This window comes from Uranotaenia lowii, chromosome 2 (genome assembly GCF_029784155.1).
Source record: "Uranotaenia lowii strain MFRU-FL chromosome 2, ASM2978415v1, whole genome shotgun sequence".
NCBI classification, from domain to species: Eukaryota; Metazoa; Arthropoda; class Insecta; order Diptera; family Culicidae; genus Uranotaenia; species Uranotaenia lowii.
In genome coordinates this window covers 99,405,188-99,418,570 of record NC_073692.1, presented here as the reverse complement: position 1 = coordinate 99,418,570, position 13,383 = coordinate 99,405,188, and the positions used below count along the sequence as shown (strand labels likewise).

At 39.8% G+C, this 13,383-nt stretch overlaps 1 protein-coding gene across 2 annotated transcripts in view; it reads left to right on the top strand.

Moving 5' to 3' along the window:
- The window catches only part of LOC129746262 (uncharacterized), a 160,883-nt gene extending 148,148 nt beyond the window's left edge, over window positions 1–12,735 (top strand). For both annotated transcript variants that reach the window (XM_055739842.1, XM_055739843.1), the window contains exons 4-11: window positions 7,472–8,138; window positions 8,203–8,589; window positions 8,650–9,140; window positions 9,202–9,337; window positions 9,402–11,084; window positions 11,147–11,293; window positions 11,410–11,566; window positions 11,640–12,735. In XM_055739842.1, the coding sequence (XP_055595817.1) occupies window positions 7,472–8,138; window positions 8,203–8,589; window positions 8,650–9,140; window positions 9,202–9,337; window positions 9,402–11,084; window positions 11,147–11,293; window positions 11,410–11,566; window positions 11,640–11,909 (3,938 nt within the window). In that variant the 3' untranslated portion in view covers window positions 11,910–12,735. The remainder of the gene's footprint in view (window positions 1–7,471; window positions 8,139–8,202; window positions 8,590–8,649; window positions 9,141–9,201; window positions 9,338–9,401; window positions 11,085–11,146; window positions 11,294–11,409; window positions 11,567–11,639) is intronic.
- The last annotated feature ends 648 nt before the right edge of the window (window positions 12,736–13,383 follow it).

Below are 13,383 nucleotides of genomic sequence, written 5' to 3'. Positions count from 1 at the left end.
AATCGACCCAGTGCGACCTCTAAACATCATTTTCCTGAGTCGCCGCCATTGAAAAGTTTGTATTTTACACCCTAAGCTACCATTTGGAGGTTGTGCCCCCAGAATTTCATACAAAGGTAATTTTGGACGACCTTAAGTACATTCATACTATTTCTGACAGACAATTGCGTTTTTCGTAGGGGAGAATGGGGATACTTGATCCCCTTTTTTTATCATATCTTTTTGGAAACAAATAGCAACTCGCCGTCTTTTGCATTTTCTTACAGCTTGTAATTTCAAGTTTATATGTTCCAAATGTTGGAACGTGAAGATGAACCCGTAGATGAACTAGAAGCGACGACCGCAGCGCCATCTGTATCTCAGTTCTCGAAACTTTTCGTATTTGAATTCCCGGTTGCCATTATGACAGAACCAAATGCAAATCAAAATTTCTTATCGAAAATGAGCACTAAGTTCGATGAAATCACGGATCAAATAATTCGTAGTCAGGATTTCATATCTGCCATAATAGACAAAGCGTTAACAAGTCTGCAGGTTTTGAGTGACGAAGTACGCGATCTCAAAAAAGAAAATAATCATTTGAAAAAGGCACTGAATGATTCTGTCGGCTTTACGAAGTCTCTAGAGGAGCGTCTTCAAACTTTAGAATTACTGATTGATAATCGAGATAGAGCTTCCGTAGCAAACAACCTTATTATATCCGGTATTCCTAAGGTACAAAATGAAGTACTACCGAAAGTTGTTGAAAAAGCTCTCTCATCGTTCGGATGTAATATTCCTGTGAGTTCGATTGCAAAATGTGAAAGGTTCATGTCCTATTCATCCGAGAAAAAAAATCCACCTATTCGCATTGCCTTCACAAATCTGGCAACTAAATTGAAGGTTCTTCAGGAAAAACGCGCATATGGTCGCCTCCATATAAAACAACTTAAGGTAGATGCGCCTCATGATCAACTCAGTCAATCATTTGTTTCTGTTCGGAGTGAAATGACTCCCACGAATTATAAAATGCTTCAAGAACTTCGATCCAAGCAAAAACATCTTAACATTGCATATATCTGGCCTAGCGTTGATGGGCACATACTCTTAAAAAGAACATCTAGTTCTAAACCAGTAGTTGTTCGATCTTATTCAGATATGATGAAAGTCATAAAACAATAAAACATTCTAAAAGGAATTGACTTTAGACTAAAGCCAATATGACTGATACATTGCTCACACATAAAAGTAGTAATATCCTTTGCGTTGCTTCAGATGATATTCAGCTAAATAGTTTGAAGAATGAAACAAAATTGTTGCAAATCAATATCCGTGGAATGAATATTCAAGAAAAGTTCGATTCATTGAAAATGTTTCTCGAGAGCTTGAAAACTAATATTGTTGTTATTGTGATTAGCGAAACCTGGGTCAAAGAAAAGAATATTGCTTTCTACAATTTACCAGGGTACAAGGCAATTTTTTCATCTCGGAACAGTCATGGTGGTGGTTTAGCGCTTTACATAAGAAATGAAGTAAAATTCAACATGAAGAAAAACTTTCAAGATGAAGGCTATCACTCCATTGGAATAGAGATGGTATCGAATGGAGAACAGATTACTGTTAACGGGATCTATAGGCCTCCAGACTATAATATTTCTAAATTTCTCAACCAATTAGAACAACTCATTTCCGAAGCAGAGCCTGGAAAACCAATGTTTATTCTAGGCGACCTCAACGTCCCTATCAACAGACCAAACGATCACTCAGTTCTGGAATATCAAAGTCTCTTGAATTGCTTCGGCCTGACTGTTTCCAATAACATTATCACCAGACCATCCAGCAACAACCTGTTAGATCACTCCATTGTACGCTTTAGTGATCTAAACTTCGTCACTAATCGTACGTTTGAGTGGGACATTAGTGATCATAGGCCTGTCCTTACTGCATACTGTAACAGAAAAACATCACCAGAAATTACACTTCTATCACGTCGAAATACCAATTGGAGAAAGTTGAACAGAGACTTTATAGATTTCTTAACAAGTTTCTGCTCACGAAATCGAGACCCCAACGCGAATTTACAATCTGTATCTGAACGCTATCAGCAACTTCTCAAAAAACATAGCAATGTTTCCACTACTAGAGTTAAACTGAAAAAAATATGTCCTTGGATGACATTCGAAGTATGGCAGCTATCGAAAACCAGAGATAAGATCCTGCGGAAATGGAGAAGGAACCCCAGCGACCACAATATTACTGAGCAACTGAAGAGTACAAATAAACAACTACAAAGCACAAAACGCAAAGCAAAAAGAGAATACTACGAACAACTGATGAACACTTCTAACATGAAACTACTTTGGAAACAAATAAAAGAAATAATTGGAAAAAATTCTATACCCGGTGACCTGGTTCTGAATATACATGGAGAATCTGTAAGTGACCTATTGGAAGTTGCGAATGCTTTTAACGACTTTTTCACCTCAATTGGACGACAGCTAGCTAGTCAACACCATTTAACAGGAAACATTAATGAGCATGGCACAATTGAACGAATAAGACATTCCATGTATCTTCGGCCAACGACAGTCCAAGAAATAACTACTATTATTTCTAAACTGGATCCTGCTAAAGCTGCTGGAGCTGACGGCTTCCCGGTATCTGCCCTTCAAATCTTTCACAAGGAGTTAGCCCCTATCCTCTCGTCGTCTTTCAACGATAGCGTGTGTTTAGGTCAGTATCCCGAATCTTTAAAACTTGCTGTCGTTCGTCCAATCTTCAAATCTGGTGATCCGAAAGAACTCAATAGCTATCGGCCGATTTCTGTTTTATCTGCGTTCAGTAAAGTTTATGAGAAACTTATTGCTACAAGACTGCACGAATTTCTTGAAGGCGAAGGCTTCCTGTATGAGCAGCAACATGGATTTCGGAAAGGTGGCTCTAAGGAGATAGCTGTCCTAGAATTAGTGAATAGTGTGTCACACAACTTAGACAGGAAGAAGGAGATACCGGCTACCTTGTTCCTGGATCTTTCCAAGGCCTTCGATACAATAGATCATTGTCTGCTATTGAAAAAATTAGAATCGTACGGTATAAGAGGAGTAGTCAACGATTTAATGAGAAGCTATCTGCACAATCGCCAACAAGTCGTCAAGATAAACGATACTTTAAGTTCTAAATTACCGATAACCGTAGGTGTTCCCCAAGGTAGCAATTTAGGGCCTTTACTGTTTCTCATCTACGTGAATGACCTATCGAAACTTCGACTGTGTGGTATCCCAAAACTGTTTGCTGATGACACGGTGCTAGAGTATTCCAATAAGGATGTGGAAACAACAATAAGTGAAATGAAGAAAGACCTTGATGTTGTAGATAGCTACCTTCAGAATAATCTATTAACGCTTAACACTGCTAAAACAAAATTTATAATTTTTCGTGGAATCAAAACCAAACTTCCGTTTCATTCACCCTTAATTCATAAGCAAAACGAAATAGAAGAAGTTTCCAATTTTAAATACTTAGGAGTTCACCTAGATAATCGTTTATCATGGAAGCCCCATATAGCGTACATAATAAAAAATTGTGCTCCAATCTGCGGAATCATACGGAAGTTTTCGTACTTCATGCCTAGACATATTTTACAGAAGCTTTATCATAGTTTTGTACATAGTCGATATACATACGCTATCAGTGCCTGGGGACACACCAATGTTTCTAACTTATCAACGTTGAAAGTCCAGCAAAACAGATGTATGAAAGCAATTTTTAAACTTCCTTACATGTATCCAAGCTTAGAATTGTACAAATTATCAGAACACAATATCTTGCCAATCAGTTGCTTAAGAGATTTACAAACATTATTGATAATGCATCGAATAGTAAAAATCAAGAATATCCACCACAATTCCAATATGCAACACGTAACACACAATTATAACACTAGGTTTATCGATAGATTGTGTGTAGAAAATGCTTCAACTAGAATCGGAGAAAGAAGATTGACCACAACAGGCCCAACTTTGTATAATCGTCTCGGCACAGACATTCGGAACAGTAACAGTTTACCTATGTTTAAAGCGCGTGTTAAACAGTTATTGAAAGCTAATTTAGAGCGGTTATCGTAAGCACTATCACACCTAAACCCATCTGATGTAATCTATACCCAAAACCTTTTAGAGGAACATAAGTTCATTAAGGTTTTCTAAATTCTCTGTTAATGTCTACAAATAACTGCTTCTTCTTGTTTCAAAAAAAAAAAAGCATTTTCGTGGAAGTAAAAAAATTACGATATTTTTTAAGATAAGGAAGACTTGATCCTTTATTCCGGGGGCCTTATTCCTTGGAAAAAAAACAACCAAAATTTAAAAAAAAAAGTCAATTGACTATTTTGGGTCATGTTTTTTTTATTCCACAATTTATAAATGTCAGAAGAAGAAAATTCCAAAACAATGTCTCAACCCCAGTGTCCTTGCATACTTGAAGGCACTATTTTCTGAATTTTACTTTCTTTCTTAGCCCTTTTTGCCAGAAAATTATTGTATAAATATCAGTTATTGGATAGATAATCGTAATCTTGTTATCAGCAATGATTACGATCTATTTAGAAGAAACTAGGGATCAACCCATAATGAACTATTTAGAAAACTTTATCTGAAAAATGTTGAGTTTACCATTGTTTTGAAAATATGGTATTATGAAGTTCATGTTACACTCTAGCGATTTATGTATTGGAATATTTACTTTTGTTTTAATTTCTTCATGTAAGAAACATTTTGAAGTTATAAAAAAAGATCTTCAAGTCGCATTTTGTGGAATTTTTCAAGCAAAGTTAAATAACTAAAAAAATTTTCTTTTTAATTTTTTGAGCTAATAGCATAGTTGTTTTGCTCCATTTAGCACATTTTTCTTAAACATTTGATCCTTGTAAGTCACTCCAGTTTCGAGATAGAGCTAAGGAATCAAGTATCCCCAGGGATCAAATATCCTCTTTTTCCCCTACTGTTTCGTGTTTGGGTGTATGCTAAAGTATATCTGTTATACCATTTGTTTTTCAATAATTACTCTCTGGAGCCACTCTTATACATATGGGTAATTTCATCCAAGTGATAATGGAAATGCAACGACCCTCTTCGATTTCGCAAAAACAACAGAAAAATGACTTATAGCAATAGAAAAAACGAAAAATAAAAAAAATTTGATTCAACTCCATCATAAGAGTCCCACCTTTATCTTTCAAAACTACGCATAAATTTTTTGGTTATCCGAAAAGATACTAAGTTATGGTCTTTGACAAAATTGTTTAGCAGAAAATTTTCTTGGAAGCAATTATTGCGGAAATTGCACCTATTTAGACTGCTGTGCAAATAATTTCCACGCAGTAAAACATTCGCTCTGATGCGCATAGAGACAACCGATGGCAGTTTTTCACATCAGCCGTTGGTCGCTTCCCATTCTCGATTCACATTTCTAAATGGCATAATCTTTGCTTTTTTAACGAAAATTATTAAGAAATGCTAACCGAAGAGTTGAATAATTACTTGGGTTATAAACGTTTACCGTCCTACATTTATGAAAAGAAGCGAACAGAAAACAGAATGCATTCTGTGCACACCGGTACCAGAATGTTGATTGTTCGAAATTATCATCATCTTTCGGGCGTTTTTTGAATTGATGAAAAATTAGATAGCACGAAGGTTTGAATAGGTGCCACCGCAATTTATAAACACATTTTTAAGAAGCAAAGATTTGAAAATCGAAATGCGAAAATGCTAAAAAAAATCGGTTAACGAACACTACAAACGTCTTTACCGAAATCTGTTAGTTGTAACACTTGACTGAATAAATTTGGGGTCATTTTTGAATTGCTCAAACCTTGGGCTCCAAAAAACTTCATTTTGGTCCAAAACTCATCCATGGTTTTTTTTTCAGAATTTTCAAGTAACGTTTACATGAATAAATTTGAACTTTTAAGTTTGTATAGGAAAATTAAATATTTTGTTCGGAAAAAATCAATCATGTTTCTTCTATGGAACCGAACCTGTTTATGGTTTATGTGCCAATTTATACATTCTATAAAGAAAATTTTTTGCTGAACCACTTTGTCTAAAACTGTAACTTCGTACCTTATTAGACAAAAAAGATATCAGCTGTTGAATATAGGTATGTCTGTTGGCATTAAAAAACGATCAATTCAACTGACATCACTGCTTGTACCTAGCGAGATAATGCCTGCAAATTAATCAAGCAATACCTTGCTAGGGACTCGCAGTGATTTCAGTTGAATTGATTGTTCTAACAGCTAATAACGCTTTTGCATATTAAAATACAAAGAAATGGTCTTCAAAAAAGTAGCTTAGCGAAAAATTTTGTTTAAAGAGTTCATAATTTGGTACAAAAACCATAAGCAGGATCGGTTCCATACATAAAAGTTAAAATTTACTCATGTAAATGTTAATCAAAAATTCTGCCAAAAAAATGGATGAGTATTGGACCAAAATGAAGCTATTTAGAAAAATTCAAAAATGACCCCAAACCGACTTAGTCTATTGTGTCAAATCAGATTCTACAAAAAGTCTTAAAATTAGTCAATAAAATTAGCACAAAACCGATTGATGGATTAACATCAATTATAGTAGGAACAGCTTGCATTTCGTAGCTGAACCGTTCATACAAGTACAATCAATCCCGGAAAAAAAATCTACAAGTAGTACCTTAGACATCATGAATTCCGAATTCAATTAAATTTACTCGGAAAAAATAAAATAGCCAATAATTCACACAATTGGTATAACACACTAAATGATATTTTTCATCTATTATCTCTGGAGCCACTCTTAATTTTCTACAATCTTAGAATTTAAGCGAGTCTATACTTCTTCAGGAATCCTTTTTTAAACAGCATAAATTTAACATTGGACGAGCGTTGTCAAAGCACTAACTTTTTTCTGAACTTTATTTTGAACAGTATTTGCACTAAAATATTTAAAATACTGTGCGAATACCCCAGCAATATTTTTTGTAAATAGCTACATTTCACTACATCTTTGCAATACGTTTTATACACCGTAAAGAATGAGTGTATACCAAATACTTACTTGCTAGCGAAAACGTTAACTCATTCGTTTGTTGAAGAGTTCTTTTAAAACATTCTAAGGCCGTTATTTGAATTGAGGTCCATTTGAGATAGAAAATTTAGCAAAATTGTATTCAGGTTTTGTGAACCTGGCTGACTTTAAATGAAAACTGGCTGACTTCTAATGACCGTTTGTATGATCCTTTTGTCATAGGGATAATTCACAATAGATGAGTTGCTTTGCAGTGTATTCATAAATTAATTATTATGTGTAAAACGATTTCATATTTGATAGGACGAATCCTCCCTGCATTTAACCTTTCACTATGCATAGAGTTTTTCTATACTTCATAAATATTAAACATCATCATGAAGATCTAATTCCACCAAACATCGACGCTCTCTTCCATCTCCCTCCAGAACGGCTGAAACCTCGCACTTCGGTAGGCTCCCACGCCTTGCCTACCCCGGACAGCATTATCGATCACATGCAGAAGTCTGTACAGCTAAACGCCGTTCATCCACATGTAACTGCCATGCTGCCTGCCTGGGGTCAACTTTTGGCATACGATCTGGTCCAGATCCTGTCCCCACACTCAACCTTCCGGTGCTGCCGAAACGATACCTCAGCTAGCGCCGCAACCGACGAGATCATCCAATGTTTCGTGCGAATGGGAGAAGGATGCAAGGAGTACAAACGGTCCATTCCGTCTCATGACCCAACGTCTTGTGAGTTCCAACACCGGGATCAGATGAACGCCGCTTCCGGTTTTCTCGATGGCTCCGGCCTTTATGGAAACACCGAGAAAGAAATTTTGGCGGTGAGGACTTTCTCGAATGGTAAGGTCGATATCAAGGCCTGTCTGAGATGTAACGAACCAGGGGCAATCGGAGCACTGCACACCATTCTGTTGAAGGAACACAATCGCATTGCCGATGAACTATCCAAACTGAATGCGGACTGGAGCGACACGACCTTGTTCTACGAAACCCGCCGTGCTATCATCGCCGAAATTCAGCATATCACCTATAACGAGTTCCTGCCTATCGTTTTGGGAAGTCAAATCTCCAACAGTCCTGATTTGAGGTAATCTGAAGAAAAAGGTTCTTTCAACAGCTTTTCTTTAATTGTTTTATTATCTTATCCACAGACTCGAAAACGGCAAACACTACAGCGGCTATTCGTCGTCCAATCGGGGCGGAGTTTTCAACGAAGTTGCCGTCGGTGCGATTCCGGCATTCCTCAGTATGCTTCCGCCGGATATGTACAACGAGTCGGCTTCGGCTGAAATTCTAATCTCTAGCCCTGCGATGCAGCAAACCTATATACCGGACCATGCAAGCTTCAACGACGAGTGGACTCCCATTGCGCTGGCGATCCAACGGGGTCGCGATCACGGTGTGCCCTCGTACCACAAGGCCCTGAACCTGTGCGAAGCCCGTTTTGGCATTCCCTATGGATCTAAGTTGACCTTTGACGATATGGAGTATTTCGGGCTGTCTCCCGAAAAAAGGAAGACTCTGGAAGGGATCTACCAGTAAGTTTATGGAATGTCTTAGTCATAGAATGTTCACTAACATGTTTTATTGAATTACAGGGACGCCGAAGATATTGACCTTTTGATCGGAGGTCTTTCGGAAACCGCAACCCTTGGAACAGTTTTCGGTCCCACCTTAACCTGTCTGTTAGCTATCCAGTTTGCCAATCTTCGTAGCAGCGATCGATTCTGGTACGAAAATGATCTGCCTCCATCGTCGCTGAATCTACCGCAACTTCAAGCCATTCGACGGGTTACCCTGTCAGGATTGCTTTGCCAGGCTAAGGGAGTTCTTCGGGCACAGCCAAAGGCTTTCATTCGTGAAGATCCGTACCTGAACGCTAGGCTGAACTGTGAACAGCTTTCTGGTCTGGATTTAACCCCGTGGAGATCTGAAGTCGATGAAAGCGTTGAAGAGATCCTTGACGCACCTACCACTACGCCACCGGAGCTGGCTGAACTGGATTTGGACGTTATCAACCAAGCCATCAACAAGGCCAAGGATAAGTTGAACGAACGGAAGCGTTTTGAGTACGAATCGTGGAAGAATAGTGAGTGTCGAAGTTTTGATTTGAATTTTTTTTCGATTTTAATTGGTAATTATATTTTCAGATGGAGGAATCGATGCCAAGTCACCAGCAGGAACAGCAGCCTCGTTCAGTAAAGCAAACAAGAATGCACTTATCATTGCAAATTCTTCACTTCTTTTCGAGCTGGCTTCAAACGAGATCATAAACTCACTCCATTCGTAAGTTTCATTTAACTTTTTTTTTTTTTGAAATACTCCTCATAACAATCGTTCTAAATTGTAGAATTCGCCGCCGCAAACGTCAAGTCTTCGACACCAATAATTTGGGAGCTTTTGGCGGAGATGATTTCAGCAATGCCCTACAAACCATTGACGTCAACCAGTTCATTTCCGGTTCGATTTCTCCCATCAACTTGGAGCCCCAGTGCGAGAACTTGGAAGCTCCCTGTGATACGGCAACTCCTTTCCGAACTCTCACGGGTCATTGTAACAATCTTCGCAACGCTGAACTAGGCCAATCGCTGACAGTTTTCGCACGTTTGCTGCCCCCGGTTTACGATGATGGAATTTCTCAGCCTCGCAGCATTTCGATCAGTGGAGCGCCGCTGCCTAATCCACGAACCATTTCTTCCTTGATTCATCCGGATATCTCAAACCTGCACACTCGTTACTCTCTTATGGTCATGCAGTACGCGCAGTTTTTGGATCACGATCTTACCATGACACCGATTCACAAAGGTTTCCACGAGTCCATTCCCAGCTGCCGATCCTGCGATTCTCCTCGATCTGTTCATCCCGAATGTAATCCGTTCCCAGTTCCACCACGTGACCATTACTACCCGGAACTGAACGTAACTAGCGGGGAACGACTCTGCTTCCCATTCATGAGATCACTTCCTGGTCAGCAGACTCTGGGCCCTCGTGAACAGATTAATCAGAATACGGCTTTCCTGGATGCGTCTCAGGTTTACGGAGAGAATGGTTGTATTGGCAAGGGACTGCGAGGGTTCTCTGGACGAATGAACTCCACAATTCACCCGATTCGAGGAAAGGAACTGCTTCCACAAACACCAATTCATCCGGAATGTAAATCAGCAAGTGGATACTGTTTCGCGGCAGGTGATGGACGTGCTTCCGAACAACCTGGCCTCACTGCCATCCACACAGTATTCCTGCGTGAGCATAACCGCATCGTCGAAGGTCTTCGTGGTGTGAATCCACACTGGAGTGGTGATCAGCTGTACGAACATGCTCGTCGTATCGTCATTGCCCAAAACCAGCACATTACTTATAACGAGTTCTTGCCACGTATCCTCAGTTGGAACGCTGTTAATCTGTACGGCTTGAAGCTGCTGCCTCAGGGATACTACAAAGACTACAATCCAACTTGTAATCCTGCTATCGTGACTGAATTTGCCTCTGCTGCCTTCCGTATTGGACATTCTCTGCTTCGTCCACATATTCCTCGTTTAAGTCCACAACATCAGCCGATCGATCCACCAATTCTACTGCGTGACGGATTTTTCAAGATGGACATGTTCTTGCAGATCCCTGGATTGATCGACGAAATATCTCGCGGTTTGGTTGCCACCCCTATGGAAACCCTGGATCAGTTCATCACCGGTGAGGTTACCAACCATCTGTTCGAAGATCGTCGCATTCCATTCTCGGGAGTCGATCTGGTTGCCTTGAATATTCAGCGTGCCCGCGATCACGGTATTCCATCGTACAACAACTACCGCGCTCTGTGCAACCTGAAGCGGGCTCAAACTTGGGACGACTTGAGCCGAGAAATGCCCCCGGAGGTCATCTCCCGCCTGAAGCGTATCTATTCCAGCGTAGACGACATCGATCTGTTCCCGGGCGGTATGTCCGAACGTCCACTGCAAGGTGGTCTGGTCGGCCCGACCTTTGCCTGCATCATCGCCATCCAGTTCCGGCAGCTGCGCAAATGCGATCGTCATTGGTAAGCAATTATTTTACTCTAATTCGCGGAGATATGGTTCCTAAATTTGTCTTTCGCGTTAGGTATGAGAACGATGATGCGGTAACCAAGTTCACGGAAGCCCAGCTGGCCGAACTTCGTAAAACTACTCTGTCGAGAATTATCTGTGAGAATTTAGATATCCAAGGTGATATGCAGCGTGCGGCTTTGGATCTACCAAGCAACTTCCTGTGAGTATTCTTAAAATTCGCCTTATTGCATACACATACCTCGAGGCGTATTGCATAACTGAAGGCGATTTATATGTAAACAAAACTAATCATTTTTCTTGTAATGGCTTCTCCAGCAACCCACGTGTTCCGTGCAGTTCCATGCAACAAATTGATCTCAGCGCCTGGAGGGAGAATGTGGTGCAAGGCTGTCACATCGGTGGCAAACAAGTCAATGTCGGAGATTCGGCATTCCCCTCGCCCTGCACTAGCTGTATCTGTACAAATGAAGGCGTAAGTCACCCTTGTTCTTAGCAACCCTAACTACCCCAACTAATCCGTCGTACTTCTAATCCATTCCCAACAGCCTCAGTGCGCGTCGCTCCGCATCACCGACTGTGCCCAGTTGGCCCGCGAGTGGGCACGGGATGTGATTCTACGCGATGACGTTTGCAGCGCCCAGTGCGGTTTGTTCCTGCAGAATGGTGGTGGTGGTACTCCTCAAGGCCGGCAGCTGAACCTCCAGCGGCAACAACCTCCGCGAGTTGCCCGGTCCCGGGTCGTTCAACAGCAAACGGCCATCCCGGTTAGCTTCCAAGGTTTCCAATTCCCGGACCTGACGCAATTCATTGGTTAGGGTCAGATCGTTAAAAAAAACTAACGGAAACATGGAAATGGCGTCAACCGGATGTCGTCGTTGTTGTTGTAAATATTGAGCGGCCATATTACCTAAACGTACTTTCGACTTTTACCTTTAGCATTGAATTCAATCGAATCAACGCAACTGCCTCTAGAATGAATCTTTAATTTAATACCTCGTTCTGAGCCTTTCTTCAACTCGAAAAACTTTATCTATCAACAGCGATCACTACGCATGGATCGTTGCAGTGATTATTTTTATTGTATATATTAGTGTATAGTCTGCAGCGTGTTAGTTATTTCGGACATTATCTCATATGTTCTATTATTATCTACTTCGTGGAAACTTAACCACTACCATACCCTTTGAAAAAAAAATTAAGCACCTATAGAGAAGACATACAAAGGCAAACTAGTTTTTCTAACAAAGTTCAATTGAAAACACTCGATAATCAAACTAGTGATATAAATTAGAAACCAACACAAAGAGTCAAGCGTACATTTCTTCAAATGAAACCCAACAACAAAAATCCCATGCTTGACCTATAGGGAAATCGAAATGTGTTTTAAAGTGTAGCAATTAAGGAAGCCGAGTGCGGAAAAATCCCCGTGTCTCATAATCGTTACTGAAACGTTTCTTATTAAATACGAAATCCAAGCCAGTGTGGTAGATACTTTGCATACACCGATTACCAATAATGATAAACATTGAAAGAAAGAAAAAACGAAAGCGGTGGTTTCTTCCTATACTGTAATGGAAACTTGATGCAATTTGTTTGCGTTATGTTCGATATTTTAAATAAAAAAAATGTATATTTATAGAATCGTGCACCACTAAATCTGATGACCTTAATCCACTCCGTTTTTCGCTGGGACATTAAAATCAATACCACTGTTTGAGACTTCTGCTTGCATTCTGTTTCATGTCGAATCGAGAGCGCTGCAGTGTAAATATGCAAAAGCAATGTTTTTACAACGCTAAAATGCAGATTTTCTGCAATCCAAATGGAAATGGAAACTGTTATCTTGATGATGAAGATGAAAATTTTGCATCTTGGATTCGCTTCTGGACGATTAGTATACCAGATACAGTCACTGTACATGTCACGGTAAAAATACATTAGGGAACACAATGAGTTTACATACATCCGAGGATCTTGAAAAGTCCAAAATCTTGCGGCCGACTCATCGAAGTCAAAACCCGGTTGCTACGGTCGCTAATCATAATTAGCCCAAAAAAAAACTGACCTATTCAAAACTTCAATTTAGGGTGCTTAATCGCTAAGCGCACGGCACCCTCCCAAATAAACGCAATTCAATCAATCAATCAAAACTTCAACGCGCTCAAAATTTCGATTTCCATCGAAAGGAAAGTTATTGAAAAAGGCTGTTTGATGATGAATGTCATGAAATAAATAAAGGGTGATACGGTCAAAATTTGGTCAAGGGAAAACGCGTGTAAATCGGTGAAA